General features: G+C 46.7%; 1 protein-coding gene and 1 long non-coding RNA gene across 7 annotated transcripts in view; one reads left to right on the top strand and one right to left on the bottom strand.

Moving 5' to 3' along the window:
* ZNF669 (zinc finger protein 669) overlaps positions 1-23,005 on the top strand; it is a 53,967-nt gene that overhangs the window by 24,003 nt on the left and 6,959 nt on the right. Inside the window, exon 1 of one of the 6 annotated variants that reach the window (XM_055234698.2) lies at positions 21,643-21,862. The exons of 4 other annotated variants lie outside the window; for them this stretch is intronic. In XM_055234698.2, the coding sequence (XP_055090673.1) occupies positions 21,860-21,862 (3 nt within the window). In that variant the 5' untranslated portion in view covers positions 21,643-21,859. Of the gene's footprint in view, positions 1-21,642; positions 22,121-23,005 lie in introns of those variants that run through there. One more of the 6 variants, XM_055234693.2, reaches the window with a different exon arrangement.
* LOC134731922 (uncharacterized) lies at positions 16,091-21,699 on the bottom strand. Its single transcript, XR_010114649.1, has 3 exons — positions 20,427-21,699; positions 19,918-20,077; positions 16,091-17,380 (listed from the first exon to the last, which is right to left on the bottom strand). It is a non-coding gene; the product is annotated as an uncharacterized lncRNA (long non-coding RNA).

Below are 23,005 nucleotides of genomic sequence, written 5' to 3'. Positions count from 1 at the left end.
GAAATTGTGTGGTTTGGAGTGAGTTAATCCTAAGTTCTAACTTGATTGCACTGTGGTCCGAGAGACTATTATGATTTCAGTTCATTTGCATTTGCTAAGAAGTGTCTTACTTCCAATTATGTGGTTGATTTGAGAATAAGTGCCATGTGGCACTGAGAAGAATGTATATTCTGTTGATTTGTGGTAGAGAGTTCTTTAGACATCTACTAGGTCACTTGATCCAGAGCTGAATTCAAGTCCTGGATATCCTTGCTAATTTTCTGTCTCATTGATCTAATACTGACAGTGGGGTGTTAAAATCTCATATTATTATTACACAGGAGTCTAACTCCTTTTGTAGGTCTGTAAGAACTTGTTTTATGAATCTGGGTGCTCCTGTATTGGGTGCATATATATTTAGAATAGTTAGCTCTTCCTGTTGAATAGTTCCCTCTACCATTATGCAGTGCCCTTTTTTGTCTTTTTTGATCTTTGTTGGTTTAAAGTCTGTTTTGTCAGAGACTAGGATTGCAATCCCTGCCCTTTTTTTTGCTTTACATTTGCTTGGTAAATATTCTTTCATCCCTTTATATTGAACCTATGTGTTTCTTTGCATATAAGATAGGTCTCCTGAATATAGCACACTGATGGGTCTTGACTCGTTATCCAATTTGCCAGTCCAAGTCTTTTAATTGGGGCTTCTAGCCCATTTACATTTAAGGTTATTATTATTATGTGTGAATTTGATCCTGTCATCATGATGCTATTTTGTTATTTTGCCTGTTAGTTGATGCAGTTTCTTCATAGTGTCATTGGTCTTTATATTTTGGTGTGTTTTTGCAGTGGCTGGTACCAGTTTTTTCTTTCCGTGTTTAGTGCTGCTTTCAGGAGCTCTTGCAGCACAGGCCTGGTAGTAGCGAAATCCTTCAGCATTTGTCTGGAAAGGATTTTATTTCTCCTTCACTTATGAAACTTAGTTTGGCTGGATATGAAATTCTGAGTTGAAAATTATTTTCTTTAAGAATGTTGAGGCCGGGCGCGGTGGCTCATGCCTATAATCTCAGCACTTTAGGAGGCCGAGGCAGGTGGATCACCTGAGGTCAGGAGTTCAAGACCAGCCTGACCAACATGACAAAACCCCATCTCTACTAAATACAAAAAATTTCCCAGTCGTGGTGGCGCATGCCTGTAATCCCTGCTACTTGGGAGGCTGAGGCAGGAGAATCGCTTGAACCTGGGAGGTGGAGGTTGCAGTGAGCTGAGATCGCACCACTGCACTCCAGCCTGGGTGACAGAGTGAGACTCCATCTCAACAACAACAACAAAAGAATATTGAATATTGGCTCCCTATCTCTTCTGGCTTGTAGTTTCTGCTGAAATGTCTACCGTTAGTCTGATGGGCTTCCCTTTGTAGGTGACCTGGCCATTCTATCTGGCTGCCCTTAACAGTATTCCTTCATTTTGACCTTGGAGAATTTGATGATTATGTGTCTTGGGGTTGTTCTTCTTGAGGAGTATCTTAATGGTGTTCTCTGTATTTCCTGAATTTGCATGTTGGCCTGTCTTGCTAGGTTGGGGAAGTTCTCCTGGGTAATATCCTGAAGTGTGTTTTCCAGCTTGTTTCCATTCTCCCTGTCTCCTCCTGGTACTCCAGTCAATCATAAGTTCAGTCTTTTTATGAAGTCCCATATTCCTTGGAGGCTTTGTTAATTCTTTTTCATTTTTTTCTCTCTTCTTGTCTGCATGTCTTATTTCAGTAAGGCGGTCTTCATCGTGTCTGAATGTCTTATTTCAGTAAGGTGGTCTTCACACTCTGATATCCTTTCTTCCACTTGGTCAATTCAGCTGTTGATACTTGTGTGTGCTTCACAAAGTTCTCATGCTGTGTTTTTCAGCTCCACCAGGTCATTTGTGTTCTTCTCTAAACTCGTTATTCTAGTTAGCAATTCCTTTTGTAGCAGGAGGAGCCACAGACAAAAGTCCTCAGACACCGGGTTAAAGAGGTAAGGAGCTTTATTCAGCTGGGAACTTCAGCAGACCTGCGTCTCAAAAGCCAAGCTCCCTGAGTGAGCAATTCCTGTCCCTTTTAAGGGCTCACAACTCTAAGGGGGTCCGCGTGAGAAGGTCGTGATTGATTGAGCAAGCAGGGGGTACGTGGCTGGGGGGGCTGCATGCACTGGTAATCAGAACAGAACAGAACAGGACAGGGACTTTCACAGTGCTTTTCCATACAGTGTCTGGAATCTATAGATAACATAACCGATTAGGTCAGCAGTCGATCTTTAACTACCAGGCCCACGGTGTGGCACCAGGCTGTCTGTCTGTGGATTTCATTTCTGCCTTTTCGTTTTTACTTCTTTCTTTGGAGGCAGAAATTGGGCATAAGACAATATGAGGGGTGGTCTCCTCCCTTATTCTAACCTTTTTTCAAGGTTCTTAGATTCTTTGCATTGGGTTAGAACATGTTCTTTTAGCTCACTGTAGTTTTTTATTACCCATCTTCTGAAGCCTACTTCTGTCAGTTCGTCCAACTGATCCTCCATCCAGTTCTGTGGCCTTGATGGAGAGACGTTGTGATCATTTGGAGAAGAAGTACTCTGGCCTTTTCAGTTTTCAGCATTTTTTCATTGATTCTTTCTCATCTTTGCGAGTTTGTCTAAGCTTTGGTTTTGAGGCTGCTGACTCTTGGATGGGGTTTTTGTGAGGGCCTTTGTTGTTGTTGTTGACGCTGTTGTCAGCTTCTGCTTGCTTGTTTTTTCTTTGAGTAGTCAGGTCCCTCTTCTGTAGGGCTGCCTCAGTTTGCTGGGGGTTCACTTCAGGCCGTATTCATCTGATTCACTCCCATGGCTGGAGATGCCACTCAAGGAGGCTAGAGAAGAGCAAAGATGGGTGCCTGCTCCTCCTTCTGGGACTTCTTACCTCAAGGGACACCAACCAGATGCCAGTAGGATCACTCCTGAATAGGGTGTCTGACAACCCCTGTTGGAGGGTCTCATCCAGTTGGGTGGCACAGGGAAAAGGACCCGTTTAACGACACACTTTGTCCCTTGGTGGAGAGGGTGTGCTTCGCTGCGGGGAAACCCACTCACCTGGGCTGCCAAGATTCCTCAGAACTACCAGGAGGAGAGGCTAAGTCTGCTGGTCCGCAGAGACTGTGGGCACCCCTCACCCTAGAGGCTCAGGCCTAGGGAGATCCAAATTCTGTCCCTGAGCCTCTGGTTGGAGTTATTGGAGACCCTCCGGGGAAGCCCCGCCCAGTGAGGAAGGATGAGCCAGGGTTAGGCCTGAAGAGGCACTCTGGCTGCAAACTGCCACAGCCGGTGTATTGGGCTGTAGGGACAGGTCTTGGGACCAAGCTGTACAGCCTCCCTGGCTAAAGCAGGGGAAAAGTGCAGCCTGGAGCTATAGAAATGGGTGCCAACCTTCTCCCGACCAGGGAGCTTAGCACGTTAGGCAGTTGGAGTCCCGGTACTGGCTGCTGCCCCTCCCCAAGGAGCTCAAATGGCTTAGACAGCAGGCAGCCACGGCCAGTGCTGGTTGCCCCTCCCCCTGGGAGTTGGGTAGGCTTAAGTAGATTCCAGCTGAAAGGGTGTAAGGACCTGGCTGTTCCAGGGTTGGGACGCCAGGCCTCGGTGGCGTGGGTTTGTGAGTGGGATCTTCCGATCCATGGGTTGCACAGCTCCATGGGAACGGCGCAGTTTCCGCGGCTGGGTAGCACACTCACTCACCGCCTCCCTGGGCTGGGGGAGAAGGCTCCCCTTCCCCGCCTGGCTCTCAGGTGGGCCGCAGCACCACACTGTTCTTCCTTCTCTCCGTGGGTCACACCATCCTTCTAGTCAATTTGGATGAGAGAACCTGGATACCTTGGTTGCCGGTGAAGGATTCACATGCTTCTTATGTGATTTTTAGTTTGTTTGTTTTGTTTTGATTGTTGCCCAGGCTGGGGTGCAATGGCGTAATCTCAACTCACTGCAACCTCCATCTCCTGGGTTCAAGCAATTCTCCTGCCTCAGCCTCCCGAGTAGCTGGGATTACAGGCACCCGCCACCACACCCGGCTAATTTTTTGTGTTTTTAGTAGAGACAGGTTTCACCATGTTGGTCAGGCTGGTCTCGAACTCCTGACCTCATGATCCGCCCACCTCAGCCTCCCAAAGTGCTGGGATGACAGGCATGAGCCGCCATGCCCGGCCCCCACTTTGTTTTAAATGAAAAAATACTGAGTGTTTGAAGAGTCCAGCAAAATCACTCAAACTCAGTTTTTATGTTTGTTGGAGGAAATAAAATTGTAAGGCACTTACATTTCATACCTCAACAGGAAAAGCAGAAGTATTCCTTTCATATAATAAACAAGTCACTTAATTATTTCCATGATAACAAATTATTTCATAAAGAAATTATTTCGATGTTAACACATCTAAAAATGCCAAGTCCCCACCCACAGATTTACCATTAAACTTGGACATCCAGGTAACAGGAAACAGAGTCATCCACTGTCACAAAATCCCAGCTCGGCACAAAGGTGGAACTGATGCTTTAGTGAGTTTGTTAGTGAGTATACTTTCTTGTGAAAACGTATTTTTCTGCAGCCATAATGGAAGACAGTGTCCCTATTTTTCCCTGGTAGCATTCCCAAAGCTAAGCCCTGGAATTTGGGTTGAAACCACCCCCAGAAAAGAACAAACCTGTGAAACTTACTACACTCCCTCTGGGGAAGAAAAAAGCCATTTAACAATTTTTAACGAATGAAATATATGACTAGATATCTAATATTTTTCTGATATACACCTCTTTCTTGGCCTTTTGAAAATATTTTCTTATCTCTCAAGCTGTACTGATAAAATGTATTTTTCAATCAGTGAAAAACTGAAGTTAAAATAAGTAAACAAGTATTTTCAAAGTGACAAACACAAGGAGTAGTAGTACTGGCAAGCACGGACACGGCTGACTCAAGGGTCAAGTCAGACCATCTCATCGCCTGAATTCTCCCACCCCATCCTGCTCAGGGAAGTACTCAATGCCCACCCTCCCCCCACAAAACTGCACCATGTCCCCACTGTGCCCTCCCACCCCATCCTGCTCAGGGAAGTACTCAATGCCCACCCTCCCCCCAAATAACCACACAGTGTCCCCACTGTGCCCTCCCACCCCATCCTGCTCAGGGAAGTACTCAATGCCCACCCTCCCCCCACAAAACTGCACCGTGTCCCCACTGTGCCCCAAATGCATTTTGCTTTTCAGGTTCCTGCCTCACTGCGGGGTGAGGTTTCCTTGTACTTTGGAATAGCTGTTCTCCCTTCACAAGTATGAGACAATCCAGAGGGCAGAAATTCTTTCCTCCCTCAATACCAGTATCCAACTGCCTGACCAGCATTTTGTCTCTAAGGAGTGATAACGGGGCTAAGAGAAAAAAAAAAAAAAAATCTAAGTCCCAGTGGATTAGCTTTTTAGAGGAAGAGTATAGAAGAGTATCCCAGGAGACTCCTCTCAGTCCCAGGGGACTCATGCCATCCAGCTGCTCCTCTGAGAGGCTCCACCCCTCAGCCTCACCTTGTCTTCTGGAAGAAGAGGACCCAACGGCTGACATTCACTATTTATGACACTCCAAGAGACATGGCCAGTGTGGGCACATTAGGTCATCCTCAAACAGTTTTGAACCCAGGACCCAGAAAAGACAGGAGGGTGGCTGAGGACACATCACCACGTGAAGGTTCCAAAGGGAAACCTCCATCCAAAGACGTTTGTGAGTGTGCCTAGGGAAGACAAAAGGAGGACAGGTACAAAGAATTTTTTATAGAGGATTAGATCAGGTGATTATTCTGTTTTCACGAGAAATGTTCAGAAACAGCTGCTCACTGCTCAGTGAAAACATGATAAACAAAATACTGCATCAGGTTCAAATGCACAATAAAGAACAAATAGTTAATAATGTTGTAAATTGGAGAGGGGAAGTTGGAGTTTGAGAGTATGAGGAAAAACTGGACAGTTAGAATTTTACTGCAAGTTCTAGAAGTTAGGCTGGGGAATACGGTCATGGATTTGAGACCCTGCTTGCCTTACATTTGGAAAATGCAGGGGAAACCAGTACCCTTGTGGAAATGATTAAACAGGAATAAATTAGACTGAAGTTGTAGCAGGACAAGCTGCAGACAAAAGCCCTCAGACACCGTGTTAAAGAAGGAAGGGCTTTATTCGACCGGGAGCTTTGGCAAGACTCATGTCTCCAAAAACCGAGCTCCCCTCAGACACCGCATTAAAGAAGGAAGGGCTTTATTTGGCCGGGAGCTTTGGCAAGACTCAAGTCTCCAAAAATCAAGTTCCCCAAGTGAGCAATTCCTGTCCCTTTTAAGGGCTTACAACTCTAAGGGGGTCCACGTGAGAGGGTCGTGATCGATTGGGCAAGCAGGGGGTATGTGACTGGGGGCTGCATGCACCGGTAATCAGAACAGAACAGGACAGGGATTTTCACAGTGCTTTTCCATACAATGTCTGGAATCCACAGATAACACAACCGGTTAGCTCAGGGGTCGATCTGTAACCAGGCCCAGGGCACGGCACCGGGCTGTCTGCCTGTGGATTTCGTTTCTGCCTTTTAGTTTTTACTTCTTTCTTTGGAGGCAGAAATTGGGCATAAGACAATATGAGGGGTGGTCTCCTCCCTTAAAGTGGCGATGGTGCCCTGAGTTCCTCACCAAGAAAACCTAAAGGTACTTCATGCCTTTCTTGTTTAGAAATTAACTTGAAGGGAAAGAAAACGTGACCACCCCAAATCAGCAATTTACCTCTGATTACATAACCGGGAACCATCCACCTAAATAATCCGAATAACAGAACTACATAATTACAACCAATTATTACATTGGGGTTGCTTTGGGCTGCGCGGGGTAATTCCAGCACTTCTGGAGGCTGAGACCGGGAGGAGTTCAAGACCAGCCTGGGCAACATAGGGAGACCCCCCGCCAACAACCCAATCATTAAAAGAAAAAATAAATAAATTTGGTTTGCTTCCTTACACATTTATAAAAGCCTTTCCATCAAGACCGTCCGGTGGCCCACAAACCAAAAACCGTGGCTGGGTGCTCCCCTACTCATGAATCGCTGTTTGCTCAAACTCTGTAACGCTTTAATTAAACCTCAGTTTAATTTTTAACAGGATTAAGGAGGGACTGGAAACGCCAGTGGCCACAGCTCCTCGCAGGCGCGAGCCCGCACATCGCGCTGGGCCTCTCCCCTGAGGCGCCTCTGGTCTCACTGCAGGATCCCGGGGAGGGAAGCGGATTCGGGCAGGACGGAAGTCGCCGTGCAGAGACGGGACGGGAGCCCGAGGTGCCGCTGCCCGCCCAGCCCTGCCGGGCGCCAGAAAGGACCGACGGCCGCGCCGCGCCAGCAGGGACCCGGGTCCGCCCTCGGGAGCCGACCGCTGGGAGCCCGGGGCCCGGGGCCGCCACAGCCCCTTCCCTTCTCCAGACCCCCGGCGGCGCAACTCACCGTTTCCCAGCTTCCGGGGTGTCCCGACATCCTCCCTGCGAATCCCCCAGTACATGCAGGTCCCAAGAGGGCCCCGGCTGCGGCAGAGCCTCCTGAACCGCCCAGAGCGAAGGAGAAGCGCAGCGGCTACTGACCGAGCCACGCACGTGCAGACACGAGAGACAAAGGCCGGGCAGACCCGGAAGCTGCCTCGGGTTTTCTAGCGGAGCGCCCGACGAGGCAGTCCCCGCCCCGGTGCCGCTGATTGGGTGGGGCCTCAGGCCCCGCCCCCTCAGGCCCTTAGTGACAGGTGACACGCTCCCACGCGTGTCTGAATGAGGCAGCGTTCTGGCTACAGTTCTTCTCCGGGAGGGCTGTCCCAACCTTGCCTAGGGGACATTCATTTATATACACCTAACCTTGTAAACAACGTTACATTCATTTATGAATAATGCATATGATATTTAAAATAGAGTACAATATAATAATAATTCTTGTATCTTTAATAGAGACGGGTTTCACCATGTTGGTCAGGCTGGTCTCGAACTCCTGACTTCATGATCCTCCCACCTCAGCCTCCCAAAGTGCTGGAATTATAGGCGTGAGCCACTGTGCCTGGACTATTTTGTATTTTCTAGAATTTTATATGAATACAGTTGTACAATATTTAATTTTTTCCCCAGTTAAAATAGCTTTTATTCAAATGTCCTTCCTCTTATCTGGATTATTTTACTTGGACTAATTAATCTGAGATCCAGCCACTTTGCTGCATGTAGTTTAAATGGGTGAATTGTATGCTGTTTGAATCCTCTCTCAATAAAGCTGTTACCAAAAACTACAATGGGATACCACTGCATTCCCAGTAGGATGACCAAAATGAAATAAATAAACAGATGGCTGGGTGCGGTGGCGCCTTTAATCCCAGCACTTTGGGAGGCCGAGGCGGACGGATCACCTGAGGTCAGGAGTTCGATACCAGCCTGGCCAATATGGTGAAACCCCGTCTCTACTAAAAATACAAAATTTAGCCGGGTGTGATGGCGGACGCCTGTAATCCCAGCTACTCGGGAGGCTGAGGCAGGAGAATCACTTGAAACCGGAAGGCAGAGGTTGCAGTCAGTGGAGATCGCACCATTGCACTCCAGCCTGGGTGAAAGAGCGAAACTCCGTCTCAAAAATGTCACCCTCTGTGACATTAAAAGTAACATCTCTCTAGGATATTACGAATAATATCACAGGGTGTACAGCCCCTGTGACATGAGGAGTAATGTCTTTTTAGGATATCACGAATAATATAACGAGATGTACACACCCTGTGACATTAGGTGTGACATCCGTCTAGGAGACTACAAACACTATTGCAGCGAACACAACCCCTGTGACAATAGGAGTAACATCCCCGTAGGCTATTATGAATAATATCACAAGGAGTACACACATTGTAACTTCAGTGTTAATATCCCTCTCATGTACTGTGTATAGTGTCACAGGGTGTACACCTCTGTGATATTACATTAGGAGTATCGTCTCCCTAGAGTATTACGAATACTATCATAGGGGGTACACGTGCCTTTGGTTTACGAGTAATATTCCTGTAGGATATTACTAATAATATCACAGTGTGTACACTCACTGTGATATTAGCAGTCCCATTTACCTAGGATATTATGAATAATATCACAGTAGGTGTTCACCCATAATGTATACACCATGTGTGTATACCCAATGTGATATTTGAAGTAATATATCCCTAGAATCTTATGAATAATATCAAAGGGTGTACACCCCATGTGACATTAAAAGTAACATCCTTTTGAATATTCCGAATGCTATCACAGGGTGTGATATTAGGAGTGTGATATTAGGAATAACCTCTACCTAGGATAACCCATGAGATATTAGGAGTAACCTCTTCCTAGGATATTATGAATAACATTACAGGGTGTACACCCCTGTGATTTTAAAAGTAACACCCTCCTAGAATATTACGAATAATACAACAGGGTGTACACCCCCTGTGACATTAGGAGTAACGTCTCCCTAGCATATTACAAACAATGTCACTGGGGGCACACCCTCTGTGATGTTAGCAGCAACATCTTTCTGGGATATTATGAATGATATCACAGGATGTAAACTCACTGTGATATTAGAAAGAATATCTCCCTAGGATATAAGCTGTCACATCACAGAATGTACACACATGGTGTACATCCACTGTGTTATTAGCAGGAATATCTCCCTATGATATCATGAAAAATATCACAGGGTGTAAACTCTGTGGGTTACTAGAAGTAATGTTTACCATGGATATTACAAATAACATCACAGGGTGTACACACATGGGGTACACCTACTGTAATATTAGGAGTTATATCTCTTGAAGATATTACAAATAATATCCCAGTGGGTGTACCCATGTGTGTACACCCACTGTGATATTTAAAGTAACATATCTCTATAAGATTACAAATAATATCGAAGGGTGTACACCCCCTGTGACATTAGCAGTAACATCCCTCTACAATATTGGGAATAATATCACATGGTGTACACCCCTGTAACGTCAGGAGTAACATCCACCCTGAATATTACTAATAATATCACAAGGTGTACATGCATTATGACATTAGTAGTAATATCCTGCTAGCATATTTTCAATAATATCACAGAAGGAACACACCTGTGACAATAAGAGTAGCATCCCCCTAGAATAGTGAGAATAATATCACGGGGTGTACACCCCCTGTGACGTTAGGAGTATCATCTCGCTAGAATATTACGAATAATGTCACAGGGTGTTATCTTCTGTGACAATAGGAGTACAGACCCCTGGGAAATTAGGAATACTATCACAGGGTGTACACCCCCGTGACAGTAGGAGTAACATCTTTCCAGAATATCACAAATAATATCACAATGTGTACACCCCCTGTGTCATTAAAAGTAAAATTGCCCTAGGAGATTATGAAATAGAACACAGGGAGTACACCCCGTGTGACATTATCAGTAACATCCCCCGAGGATATAACGAATAATATCAGAGAATGTACCTGCATTGGGACATCAGTAGTAACATCTCTTCAGGATAATACGAATAATATCGAAGAGTGTACACGCATTGTGAACTTAGTAGTGAACTCCCGCTAGGATATTACAAATTTTATGACAGGGTCTACACGCCCTGTGACAGTAGTAACGATTTCCTAGAATATTATGAAGAATATTAAAGGGTGTACAGGACCGGTGATTTACGAGTAATATTTCTATAGAATATTGCACGTAATATCACTGTGTGTACACCCCGTGTGACATTAGGGGTGACACAGAGTGTACACCCTCTGTGATATGAGGAGTGACATAAGGATAATGTGAGTAATTTGACAAGGTGTACAAACTTTGTGACATAAAGAGTGACATCCCTCTAGGATATTATGAATAATATCAAAGGGAACATACCCCATTTGACAATAAAAGTAACCTCCACTTAGGAGATTAAGAACAGCACCACAAGTTGTACACACATTGTGACATTATTATTAATGTCCCGCTAGGATATTGGGAATAATATCACAGTGTGTAGAGTCCTGTGACATCAGGCTGAACATTCCCCTACAACATGACAAATAATATCTCAGGGTGTCTACCCCCTGTGACTTTAGTAGTGGCATCTTGCTAGAATATGGAAAATAATGTCCCAGGGTGTTAACCAAGTGTGGCAGTAGAGAAAAGATCCTAGGAGTAATTGAGTAATATCACCCTCCCTCTCCCCCCCGGATATTAAGATCCACATCGCAGAGGGGAGGGCTGAGGCAGGAGAATGGCGTGAACCCAGGAGGCGATCGCACCACTGCACTCCAGCCTGGGCGACTGAGCGAGACTCCATCTCAAAAAAAAAGGCACACGCACTGAGTTCATCGCATTGTGTGAACACACAGCAGTTTGTCCACCCATTCACTTGTTGATCGGCCATTGGATAGGTTCCGGCTCTTGCCCATTAAAAAGAAAGCTGTAGGCTGGGCAAGGTGCTCACGCCTGTAATCCCAGCACTTTGGGAAGCCAAGGTGGGAGGATCACCTGAGCCCAGGAGTTTGAAGCCATCCTTGCAACATACCAAGACCCCTGTCTCTACAAAAATAATACAAAAATTAGCCAGGCCTGGAGGCTTGTGCTTGTGGTCCCAGCTACACGGGAGACTGAGGCGGCGGGGCCACCTGAGCCCAGGAGTTTGAAGCTGCAGTAAACTATGATCATGCCACTGTACTCCAGCCTGGACAACAGAGTGACACCCTGCCTCTAAATAAATAAATAGGCTGCAAGCCAGGTGGGGTAGCATGTGCCTGTAGTCCCAGCTACTCGGGAGGCTGAGGCAGGAGGATTGCTTGAGCATAGGAGTTCAAGTCCAGCCTGGGAAACATGGCAAGACCCTATCTCAAAAAAATAAAAAATAAAAAAGCTGCTGTAATTTATATTTGTCAACTATACCTCAGTAAAGCTGAAGAAGAAAAAAAAAAAAAAACTAGCTTGTATGAACATCCGTGCGTGAGCCCCAGTATGGACATGTGCCTTCCCCTCTCCCAGGTAAATACACAGGGGTGGAAAGTCTAGATCACACAGTAGGTATGTTTAACATTTTAAGGAACTGATAAACCGTTTTCCAAAGCAGTCTCATCAGTCCACTCCCCCACCAACAGTGTATGAGGGCTCCATATCCTCCACACTTTTGTCAACACTTGACATGATCAGTCTTTTAAGTTAGAAATCGGATAGATAGGCCATGCATGGTGGCTCACGCCTGTAATCCCAGCACTTTTGGGAGGCCGAGGCAGGCTGATCACGAGGTCAGGAGATCGAGACCATCCTGGCTAACACGGTGAAACCCCATCTCTACTAAAAATATAAAAAAAGGCCGGGTGCGGTGGCTCACACCTGTAATCCCAGCACTTTAGGAGGCCGAGGCAGGTGGATCACGAGGTCAGGAGATCAAGACCATCCTGGCTAACACGGTGAAACCCCGTCTCTACTAAAAATACAAAAAATTAGCCGGGCGTGGTGGTGGACGCCTGTGGTCCCAGCTACTCGGAAGGCTGAGGCAGGAGAATGGCGTGAACCCAGAAGGCGGAGCTTGCGGTGAGCTGAGATTGCCCCACTGCACTCCAGCCTGGGCAACAGAGCGAGGCTCCATCTCAAAAGAAAAAAGAAAAAAGAAAGCTGATAGATATGCAGTAGTACCTCATTGTGATTTTAAGCTTGTATTTCCTTACTGGATAATGATGTCTAACATCTTTTCATGTGCTTATTTGCCATCCGCATAAACTTTTAGGTTCAGGGCAACATGTGCAGGTTTGTTACATACATAAACGTGTGTCTTGGGGCTTCGTTGTGCAGATTATTTCATCACCCAGGCATTAAGCCTAGTACCCATTAGTTACTTTTCCTGATTCCCTCCATCCTCCAACCCTCCACCCTCTGAGAGGCCCCAGTGTGTGTTGCTCGCCTCTATGTTTCTATGTGTTCTCATCACTTAGCTCCTACCTATAGGTGAGAATATGTGGTATTTGGTTTTCTGTTCCTGTGTTAGTCTGCTAATGATAGTGGCCTCCCTCTCTATCCATGTCCCTGCAAAGGACATGATCTCATTCTTTTTTGTGGCTGTTTATTATTCCACAGCATATATAAACCAGTCTATCATTGATGGGCATTTATGTGGACTCCATATCTTCACTATGGTGAATAGTGCTGCAATGCACATATGCACGCATGTGTCTTTATAACAGAACGACTTATATTCCTTTGGGTATATACCAAGTAATGGAGTTGCTGGATCAAATGGTATTTCTGGTTTGAGGTCTTTGAGGAATCACCACACTACTTTCCACAATGGTTGAACCAATTTACACTCCCACCAACAGTGTATAAGCATTCTCTTTTCTCCGTAACCTTGCCAGCATCTGTTATTTTTTGACTTTTTAATAAGAGCCATTCTGACTGGTGTGACATGGTATCTCATGGTGGTTTGGATTAGCATTTCTCTAATGATCAGTGATGTTAAGCTGTGGTTACAAGACTCCAGTGTCCCAGCTGCTGAGCACAAAGTGTAACCCCAACTTGGATTTGATTCACTGTATGTGGGTGACCTTCCAGGGACGCTGACTCACAGGTGGCAGGGACCTACCTCCTTCACTTCCACTCAGCCTATTGCTCAGTCTAGTCCTGGCTCTGCGAGAGGCACAGGGAAGGGTAGGGGAGAAGGTGGCCAGTCAGATGCAGTGAGCATTTCAACCTCACATACTTCACCGGGTGGCTCTTAGGGTGAAAGTTTCCATGTTTTTTCACAGCCCATGTTCTTTCCCCAGCCTGTCTATAATGGAAAGTTAATTGTCAATTGTGGAAATAGATATAATGAATTTGGGTATCACATTATGTTCACACATGATTGGTGCAACTGAAATATAATAATGGATCTCATTCTGTAGCTAATAGTTTGTGTTCAATTACACCAAAAAAGACCGTTGTATATATAAGAACATAATATGTGTATTGTGTCTCATGTACACTGTTGAAGAGGTAGCAGTCCATGGTTGACGAAATAGTCCAGTGATCTTATGAGATACAAGTTTGTTTCATGTTCCCTCTCTGACATTGTCTATACTTAGTTATTGTGTTCATGCTTATTCCTTCATGGTCCAAGTTGGCTGTCCCACCTCCAGGCATCAAACCACATTCCAAACAGCAACCAGGAGGAAATATTAAGCTGATAGGTCATGGGGAATTAGGTTGGAAGCCATTGCTTTTTAATTTACAGAAGTCCATCCTCCCCAGGCACTTCTTTCTAAGTCTCATTGATCAGAACTCAACCATGTGGCCACCATCAGCAGAAACATCTCTCTGTAGCACCGTGGAACACATGAGAACATAATTGGAGATGGCCATTGTTACTTGAACTGTTTCGAAAGATCTGACATAAAGGTCATTGCCTTGTGCACTTCAACAGGGTGTTATTACAAAACTCCCAGGGCTAGGCATGGTGACATACACCTGAAATCTCAGCTATCTGGGAGGCTGAGGTGGGAGGATTGCTTGAGCCCACGAGTTTGAGGCTGAAGAGTGCCTGTGAATAGCTACTGCACTCCAGTGCCTAGGACACATAGGGAGACCTCGCTTTTTCATGACTGCATAGTATTCCATGGTCAAGAAATGTACCACATTTTCTTTATCCACTTCACTGTTTATGGGCATTTATCCACTTCACTGTTGATGGGCGTTTAGGTTGAATCCATGTCTTTGCTATTGAAGTAACACTTTTTAATCAAGTTATTTAACTTTCCTATGTTCATGTATATGTTATATACCAAAACATTTTTATTTCTATGGTTTTAATGCCACCTCATATGATTATCAATGTGTCATTCTCCATAAATCATTGTTTTATACATGTTAAACGATTAGGTATTAAGCGTATAGGTATAAATCACTTAGAATAATGACTAACACATTGTATGAACTAAATGAGAGTTTATTAGGATTGTCCAGTTTAATCGTCAAAACACCCCTGACATACGGGTCCTTCCTGGCAGGTGAGGAAACTGAGGTTCGAGTAGGGCATCCAGAGCTGGCGCGGGCAGTTGGCAGCCTGCAGCCCCTGAGGTCCTGGCAGATCTTCTGTGGCCCCTAGCCAGGCATGCTCCACTCCAGCTCATTCACCTGCTCATAATTCGATCTCCCATCCAAATTACTGTTTGATGGAGATCATTAATTTGATTTGCCAATTTTTGATCTATTTGGCTTTGGGAATTCCAAAGCTTAGAAGAATTTTTCTGCCAACTATCCACAAAGTCCGCAGTTTGAATAGAAGAGTGCAAAGCAACACCAGCAGTAGCAGCAGTAGCTGTGACAGCTCTAAGGCCCAGGATCACAGCTATGAAAGTAAATAGGAATCTCTTTGATCTATTAAGTATTCCTTTTAGTACTTCAGTGATAACATGTATGGAGGGACAGGCCTCCCAAGGTCTATTGAGGGAAACAGGTATCCAAACTGTGAGGCACTCACATCTGCAGGTCCAACGCCAAAGTCCCCACAGGCCAGCCCTGGTCTCCTCCTTGCTCCTGGAGCCCTCAGAGCCCTGCGCCTCAGTCTTCCCATCTGCAGCATGGGTGTCCCTTCCCACCCCCAGCCTGCTCCCCAGAGCCCAGGGCCAGGCATACAGACCCATCTAGGTGGCCCAGCTCCTCCTCCACCCTGAGGTGACTTAGGGAGGTCATGCCCCAGGCGTCAGTCCCTCACCTGCCTGTTGAGGGCACGGCTTGGGTGGGAAGCAGGCCTCACCCCGGCGAGCCTATGTGCCTGGAATCTGGCCTCGCCCGTGTCTTAGCCTCATCCTCCCATCTTCCTCACCTCCTGAGGAGGGAGCAGCTGCAGTGCAGGAGAGGGTGCGAGTGGGTGGGGGCCCTGAGACAGCCCACGCCCCGGTGCCTGCTGCTTCTCAGCTGGGGGAAGGGACTTTCACCCCAAGGGCTCAGGCTCTGACGCACCCCAGGAGGACCCTAGGCGCCCCTCACAAGCGGGAATGGAGCCCCTCAAGCAGCACCTCCTGGGGGTCCTCTCCTCTCCACCAATCCAAACTCCTTCTCGGGTCCTAACCAATAAAATGCTATTATCTTTATTAAAGGTAGAATTAATGCAGGTAAAAAGACGACAGTTGAGGCATGATATGGTTTGAGAGTCAGGTAGGATATTAATTTTTCCCACTGCCAACATAAAAGGAGGTTTAACACAACTCTGCAATGGGACCGTCCGATTAGAGGTCATGGCTACAACAAATGAAGTTTTTTACTATAGGTCTCTGTTTTACATTCTGCTTTCCAACTCCAAACTGGGGTTTGAGCCATCATTAATTTGCATAATTCTAGATGTTCTGGGCTTATAATTGGATCAATCATTTCTGGGCTTGGAGGAGCCATACCGTTCTCCTCCCACTTAATAGGGTAATTTGTTTCCATTCTTCTATGTAATTTTGGTGCGTTATCTGGGTAGTCGTTTGCAAAAGTAGTCTCTCTACAATCTTCGCTCTGTCCAGTACAATTTACTGCAAAGTGTCCCCTAGGGGCCCAATCAATGATGATTCCATAGGAATTATTTTGTAGTACAGCAGCACTGTTTGCAATACAATCTTCGCAGGTTAGCACCTCTAGCTTTTCAGACCATTTAATGACAGGAGGTTCTTATTAGGTTTAAATTTATTAATCTAGTGATGTGTCATAACATAGCCGTGCTCAAGGCATTTAATAGTGTCCAAAGATTGACATGTTCTTCCACTGATTACATGAATAAAGGCTTTTGATCCATTATGTGCAGGGACATAAACCATCCAACTTTGTGTATCATAATTTAAAAATCCTGCTGCCGGCCCCAGGCAGATGGCAGGAAAGCGATAACCAATAGAAACATTCATTAACATTCCTTCCTCCTCTGGATGAGTAGGATCTCAGTTGTCTGTTGGTCCAGGCATCCAGACACTGTCATTAACATAAACCTCCACTGGGGCGTCTAACCATGTAACAGGCCTAATCCGTGGTGGGAATGGAATGTAGGCCGAATAAGTGTAATTTTGATCTGCCTCCGCTACAGGAAGACTCACCACCAAGGAGATTACCGCCATCATAGCTACCATTAGGTTACTGGTGGTCAGCGGCTTGTTCTGAGACCTCGGGTTCTCTTCTGCAATGTGAGCTAGTCTCTTCATCTGCCCCCAGGTCAGTGGAGTTGCTTGGGGAGTTTTACTGGTTTCCGTCTGCTCAACAGAGATGTTCATCTGCTCTGTCTGACGAACTGGGGGTGCAGAGACATTGCGAGGTCTTTTCCTCTTCCTTGGACTCTGGCTCATGGCACTGCTTAAGATGTCTTGTGGGTACCCAGACAGGAAGCTGATTCTCTCCTGGTGAGATACAAGCAAACCCTCGACCTCAACGAGACCCACTGGGGCCTTTTGTTTGGGCCAGTTTTTTGGCCATTGATAGGAGCTATGATTGACACATCTGCTCCTGTGTTGACCAGACCCTCAAATTGTTTTCCTTGAATAGTGACCATACAAATAGGTCTATTGTCAGAGACTTGATTTACCCAATAGGCAGCCTTGCCTGCTGAATTTGTGCTTCCAAATCCTCCTGTTCTTTTTTCTGAGCTTTCTCCTAACTTAACATATGGCAAAAACAACAGTTGAACTATTCTGTCACCTGGATTAGCACTCCAGGGAACAGTGGAGGAGATAACAATTTGAATTTGTCCCTGGCAATCAGAGTCCACTACTCCGGTATGTACTTCAATTCCCTTTAAGTTTAAGTTGGACCTTCCCAGTATAAGTCCCACCGTGCCGTTTGGCAATGGGCCATAAACTCCCGTTGGGACCTTCCTGGACTACAGCTGGCTTCCCGAAGTGGGGAAGAGGGCTAGTTGAAACCTGCTTCAATCCATTTGGGAACACTCCATTTGGAGTCGGGGATGTCCCGTCCTGAATTGAGAATGCCCCGTTTTGAATTGGGGCCCGGTCCTGAGTTTTGCCTTTTTTGGCTCTTTGTATGTCCTGTCTGTCCACAATTATAGCAAGACCCGGGGAACACTCATGTGTTTTTTGTTACCCTTAGTCCAGCCATTGCTTGAGCAAGGAGGCTGGCCTTATATAAGTGCCCCCCGATGCCATCACAGGCTTTAACGTATTCACTTAAAGCTTTTTCCTCATTTAGATCTGCCTTTCCCTCAATAGGTCTAATTGCTGCCTGACATTCTGTATTAGCATTTTCATAAGCAAGCAGCCGAACGATCACTTTCCTGGCATGAAAATCTGAAATAGCCGGCCGGGCGCGGTGGCTCACGCTTGTAATCCTAGCACTTTGGGAGGCCGAGGCGGGCGGATCACAAGGTCAGGAGATCGAGACCATGGTGAAACCCCGTCTCTACTAAAACTACAAAAAAATTAGCCGGGCGTGGTGGCGGGCGCCTGTAGTCCCAGCTACCCGGAGAGGCTGAGACAGGAGAATGGCGTGAACCCGGGAGGCAGAGCTTGCAGTGAGCCGAGATTGTGCCACTGCACTCCAGCCTGGGCGACAGAGCGACACTCCGTCTCAAAAAAAAAAAAAAAAAAAAAAAAAAAGAAAATCTGAAATAGCCTTTTGAGCCGCATCTTACAAACGGGCAATAAAATCTGGAGAAGGCTCCCTTGGACCCTGTCGAACTGAGTTAAAAGAAGGATAAGTAGTACCAGGGTCGTGAATTTTTTCCCAGGCTGTTAGGCATATAACTCTGACCTGATCAACAGCCTCATCACCCATTACCGTTCTGTTGATTTAGAGTACCCCATGCGATTCCAAGCAATTGATCAGATGTGATATTAACAGGACGTTGGGCTTGAGCATTTCTGTGTGCCTGATTTGTTGCTTCATCTGTCCACCAGGTTTTAAATTGGAGAAATTCAGAGGGGGACAGAGTGGATTGGGCTAATGCCTCCCAATCCATAGGTATTAAACGCCTGTTATAAGCCACAGATTGTAACAAGGAATGAACATAAGGAGAATTTGGCCCATATTGTCCAATTGCTTGCTTTAAGTATTTTAATATTTTAAACGGAAATGGCTGCCAGCGTGCTTGAGCACATTCTCTGGGCTCCTCAGCTGGCGAAATAATTACCAGAAACTGCAAAGCATCCAAATCCCCCATTTCTCATGCCTGGCAAATGGATGCCTGGATTGTCCCCATGCCGTAATTTGTATTTGTACCGGCTCGCAGCATTCCTCTACCACAATCAACAGATGGGCAAGCCTGGATCATTCCCTGATCGTAATTGGCTGTTGGGCGAGCCTGAAGCTTCCCTTCGCCATAGTTACCGGCGGGGCCTGCAACAATGGGGGCGGCAAGCCGCGTCTCAGGCTCCAGTTCCAAAACTTCATAAGGCTGAGCCGGGGGTGGCCATTCCAGGCCTTCCCCTAAAGGCGAAGTAGGTGGCACTGTTTCTTTTATAAGTTTTCGGAGATTAGCATATATACCTTCCCGTTTCTTGCTCTTTTTTAAACTAGACTGTGATGGTTGACTTTGCTGATAATTAGACTCTTGATTGTTAAACTTTTCTATGTCATCCTGAAACTCCTCCTCCTCCTCCTCAGTGTGGAAGGGCTCCAGTGCTGTTTCAATTGCAGACCACAAGGACCAAGCAAGAAGGGAATATCGTGGCCTCTTGTTGTGCTCGTTTTAAGTCTGATCCGACCTTGTCCCAGTCTTTTACATTCATGGTTCCATATTCCGGGAACCAAAGAGAATACTTTTTTACCAGATAGAACAAAGATGTGAGATTTTGGCTACTCACAATTACCCCTCCGCGGCGCAGTAACTGCTGCACAAGGCTTTAGTAATTAGCAAACTTACTCTCAGCCTGACCCATATTTTCCGGAGGTTACCCTGGAATTTTCCGAGCGCGCTACTTACCCGGAGAGCTTGAAGTGAAAACGTACTCGGGCGTCCTTTGTCAGTCATCCTCCACTTTCCACGCTCTGGCGTTCCTTCACTGGATTACTTGTAGAGATTACGGGGAACCCGGCTTTGGGCACCAGAGACCAGCCTGGGCAACCGAGGGAGACCCCCATTTCTACCAAAAAAAATAATAATGATAGCCAGGCCCACGCCTGGTAATTTGGTAATCCCAGCTACTCCATGAGAGATCAGACAAAACCTGGGACCAGAGACTGATTTTCTTCTAAAATGCTTTCTCCAAAATACTTTTAAAAGAAAAGGGGGAGATTGGAAAGGAAAATGTTTTGGGCTCCCCAAATCACTAAGCTAAAGGGGAAAGTCAATCTGGGAATGCTTAGGGCAAACCTGCCTCCCATTCTATTCAGAGTCATACCTGCTCACTGAGATGAATGCATATCTTATCGCCTCCTTTGGAAAGGCTAATTGGAAGCTCAAAAGAATGCAACTGTTTGTCTCTCACCTACCTGTGACCTGGAAGCCCCCTCCTGGTTTCGAGTTGACCCGCTTTTGCTTCAGGTTGTCCCGGATCAAACCAGTGTTCATCTCACATACGTCCATTGATGTCTCCTGTCTCCCTAAAATGTGTAAAGCTGTCAGATGCAGTCAGTTTCTCTTCCAAGGTTTGGCATGTTAACGTTCTTGTTTTTTGTTTTCGAACTCAACTTTCTTGTTCTCCATGCCTCCTTGCCCTTAGTTACTGTAAACAACCTTCCCGTCAGTTCTAATCAATAACTCACATCTGTTCCCTTGGTTACCTGGTCTGCACCCATTTCTCCCTTGGAAACCGCACGTCCCACCATTGTAACTCACATCCCCCTTCCCCCTTCCGTATTTGGGAAAATATTCACAAATAGCCAACCGGGTCAGTTTAGATCGTGCGGTCTGACCCCAGCCCATGCCAGAGACAGGGACTGCGTTAGAAATAAAAACCCCTGCTTTCCTTTGTTCAGTGTGCTCTTGCAATCTTAATTGATGCGAGCAGCACGCTTCTGCGGAAGTAAATTGCGTTGCTGAGAAAACTTTCGCTTGAGTGCTGGTTTCACTTTGCGGCACGGAGCATTTCTCTCCAACAAAAGCAAGCTGTGCTTTGACCACCTTGGGCACATGTCATCAGGACATCCTGAGGCTGTGTCATGCACATGCATCCCCAACCTTGGCAAAACAAGCTTTCTAAATACTCTTAACCCCAAATGCTCAAGGAGACTGATTTGAATAATCGTAAAACTCTGAGCCTGCACTCCAGCCTGGGCGACAGAGCAAGATTCTGTTTCAAAAAAATAAAATAAAATAAAAAAATTCCGGTCTCCCGCACAGCCGACACTGCGTGAATTACTCTTTCTCTATTGCTATTCCCCTGTCTTGAGAAATCGGCTCTGTCTAGGTAGCGTGCAAGGTGAACCCACTGCGCAGTTACAGAATTGTCATTATATTGCTTCCAATTTTATATATATATTATGCACAAATAGCTATAACCTTGTATACAAGGTTAAATGTGAATGTCCTTCTTGCATGGTCAGATCCCAGCGCAGGAAGGACGCACCGCCTACAAACCGCTGGGCCAAAAGCTGTCATTCTGGCCTCATCCAGCCTCACGTGAGATTGCAATCGCCTGTCACTCAGGACCTGAGGGGGCGGGATCTGAAGCCCCATCCAATCAGGGGCGCTGGGGTGGGGACCGTTCAATCAAGAACGCCGCCGGAAAGGAGAGGGCGGCTTCCGGGATCTGGCTGGCGGGTGCTTTGTCTCTCCTTCGCCAGAGCCGGCTCTTCTGTTAGTCTACGCTGCTACTTCTTGGCTCTGGGAGGCTCAGGTGGCTCTGCAGCAGCTTCTGCCACCCTGTGACCTGCGGGTATTGGGACATCCCTAGCTGACGCCAGGACACCCGGGAGGCCGAGGAATGGTGAGTGGACTGCGCCTGGCTTCCCGAAGTGGACAAGAGGGCTGGTTGAAACCTGCTGTGGCGCGACTCGGGCCTCCACGCCATCTGCTCCGGAACCTGCGAACCGAGTCGCCGCGGCGTAGCCGGGGCTCAGTCCCCTTCTGTTCAGGGTCGGGCCGGGCGGGGCGGGCAGCGGAACTGCTGCATCCTGTCTGTACCTGCGGGCGCCACTTCCGCCGGCCGGAGCCCTCTCGGGAACCCCGCGCCTCCCCCACCCAGGTAGTGCGGTGACCAGGGGAGGGTGATGCGGGAGAGCCCCGACTCGGTGTCTCGGTGTGCGGGGTTCCAGCGTGGGAGGAGCTGTGGTTCATGGGGCTTCCAGTCCCACCTTTCTCCCCCTAGAATAAAGCTGAGGCTTTGTTAAAACGTTAAACCGTGTGTTTGAGCAAACGGCGATTCATAAACCAGGTACCGCAGTCATGGTTTGTGGTTTGGGGTCCACAGGAGGGGCGTAAATGAGAGGCTTTGATAAGGTTAATGAGGAAGCAAACCATATTCTTTTTTTTTTTTTTTTTTTTTGAGACGGAATCTCGCCCTGTCGCCAGGCTGGAGTGCAATGGTGCAGTCTCACTCACTGCAACCTCTGACTCCCGGGTTCAAGTGATTCTCCTGCCTCAGCCTCCCGAGTAGCTGGGATTACAGGCGCCCGCCACCATGCCCGGCTAATTTTTGTATATTTAGTAGAGACGGGGTTTCACCATGTTGGCTAGGTTGGTCTCGAACTCCTGACCTTAAGTGATCCGCCCGCCTCGGCCTCCTAAAGCGCTAGGATTACAGGTGTGAGCCACCGCGCTCGGCCAAAATATTTTTCTGTTTCCAAACATTTTACATGAGAGGAAAGCAGAGAATAAACTATCTGACACTCTACTGTAAAAAAATATTTGGGCCTCTCTTCTTTTCATCTTCCCTAAGTGTGCATATTACCAAAATGTCTTTAGGTTGAGGTCCCCTTGTGAAAACTTTGCAGGGTGTTGTGTCCTCAGCCACCCTCCTGTCTTTTCCTAGTCCTGGCATTTTAAAACTGTCTGGGGATGACCCAGGATACCCACAGTGGCCATGTCTATTGGAGGGTCTAGTGAGTCATCTCATCCCCAAGGACAGACT

Source organism: Symphalangus syndactylus, chromosome 19, assembly GCF_028878055.3.
Source record: "Symphalangus syndactylus isolate Jambi chromosome 19, NHGRI_mSymSyn1-v2.1_pri, whole genome shotgun sequence".
Classification (NCBI taxonomy): Eukaryota; Metazoa; Chordata; class Mammalia; order Primates; family Hylobatidae; genus Symphalangus; species Symphalangus syndactylus.
The sequence above is the reverse complement of the archived record's forward strand: the minus strand, read 5'-3'. Positions and strand labels throughout refer to the sequence as shown.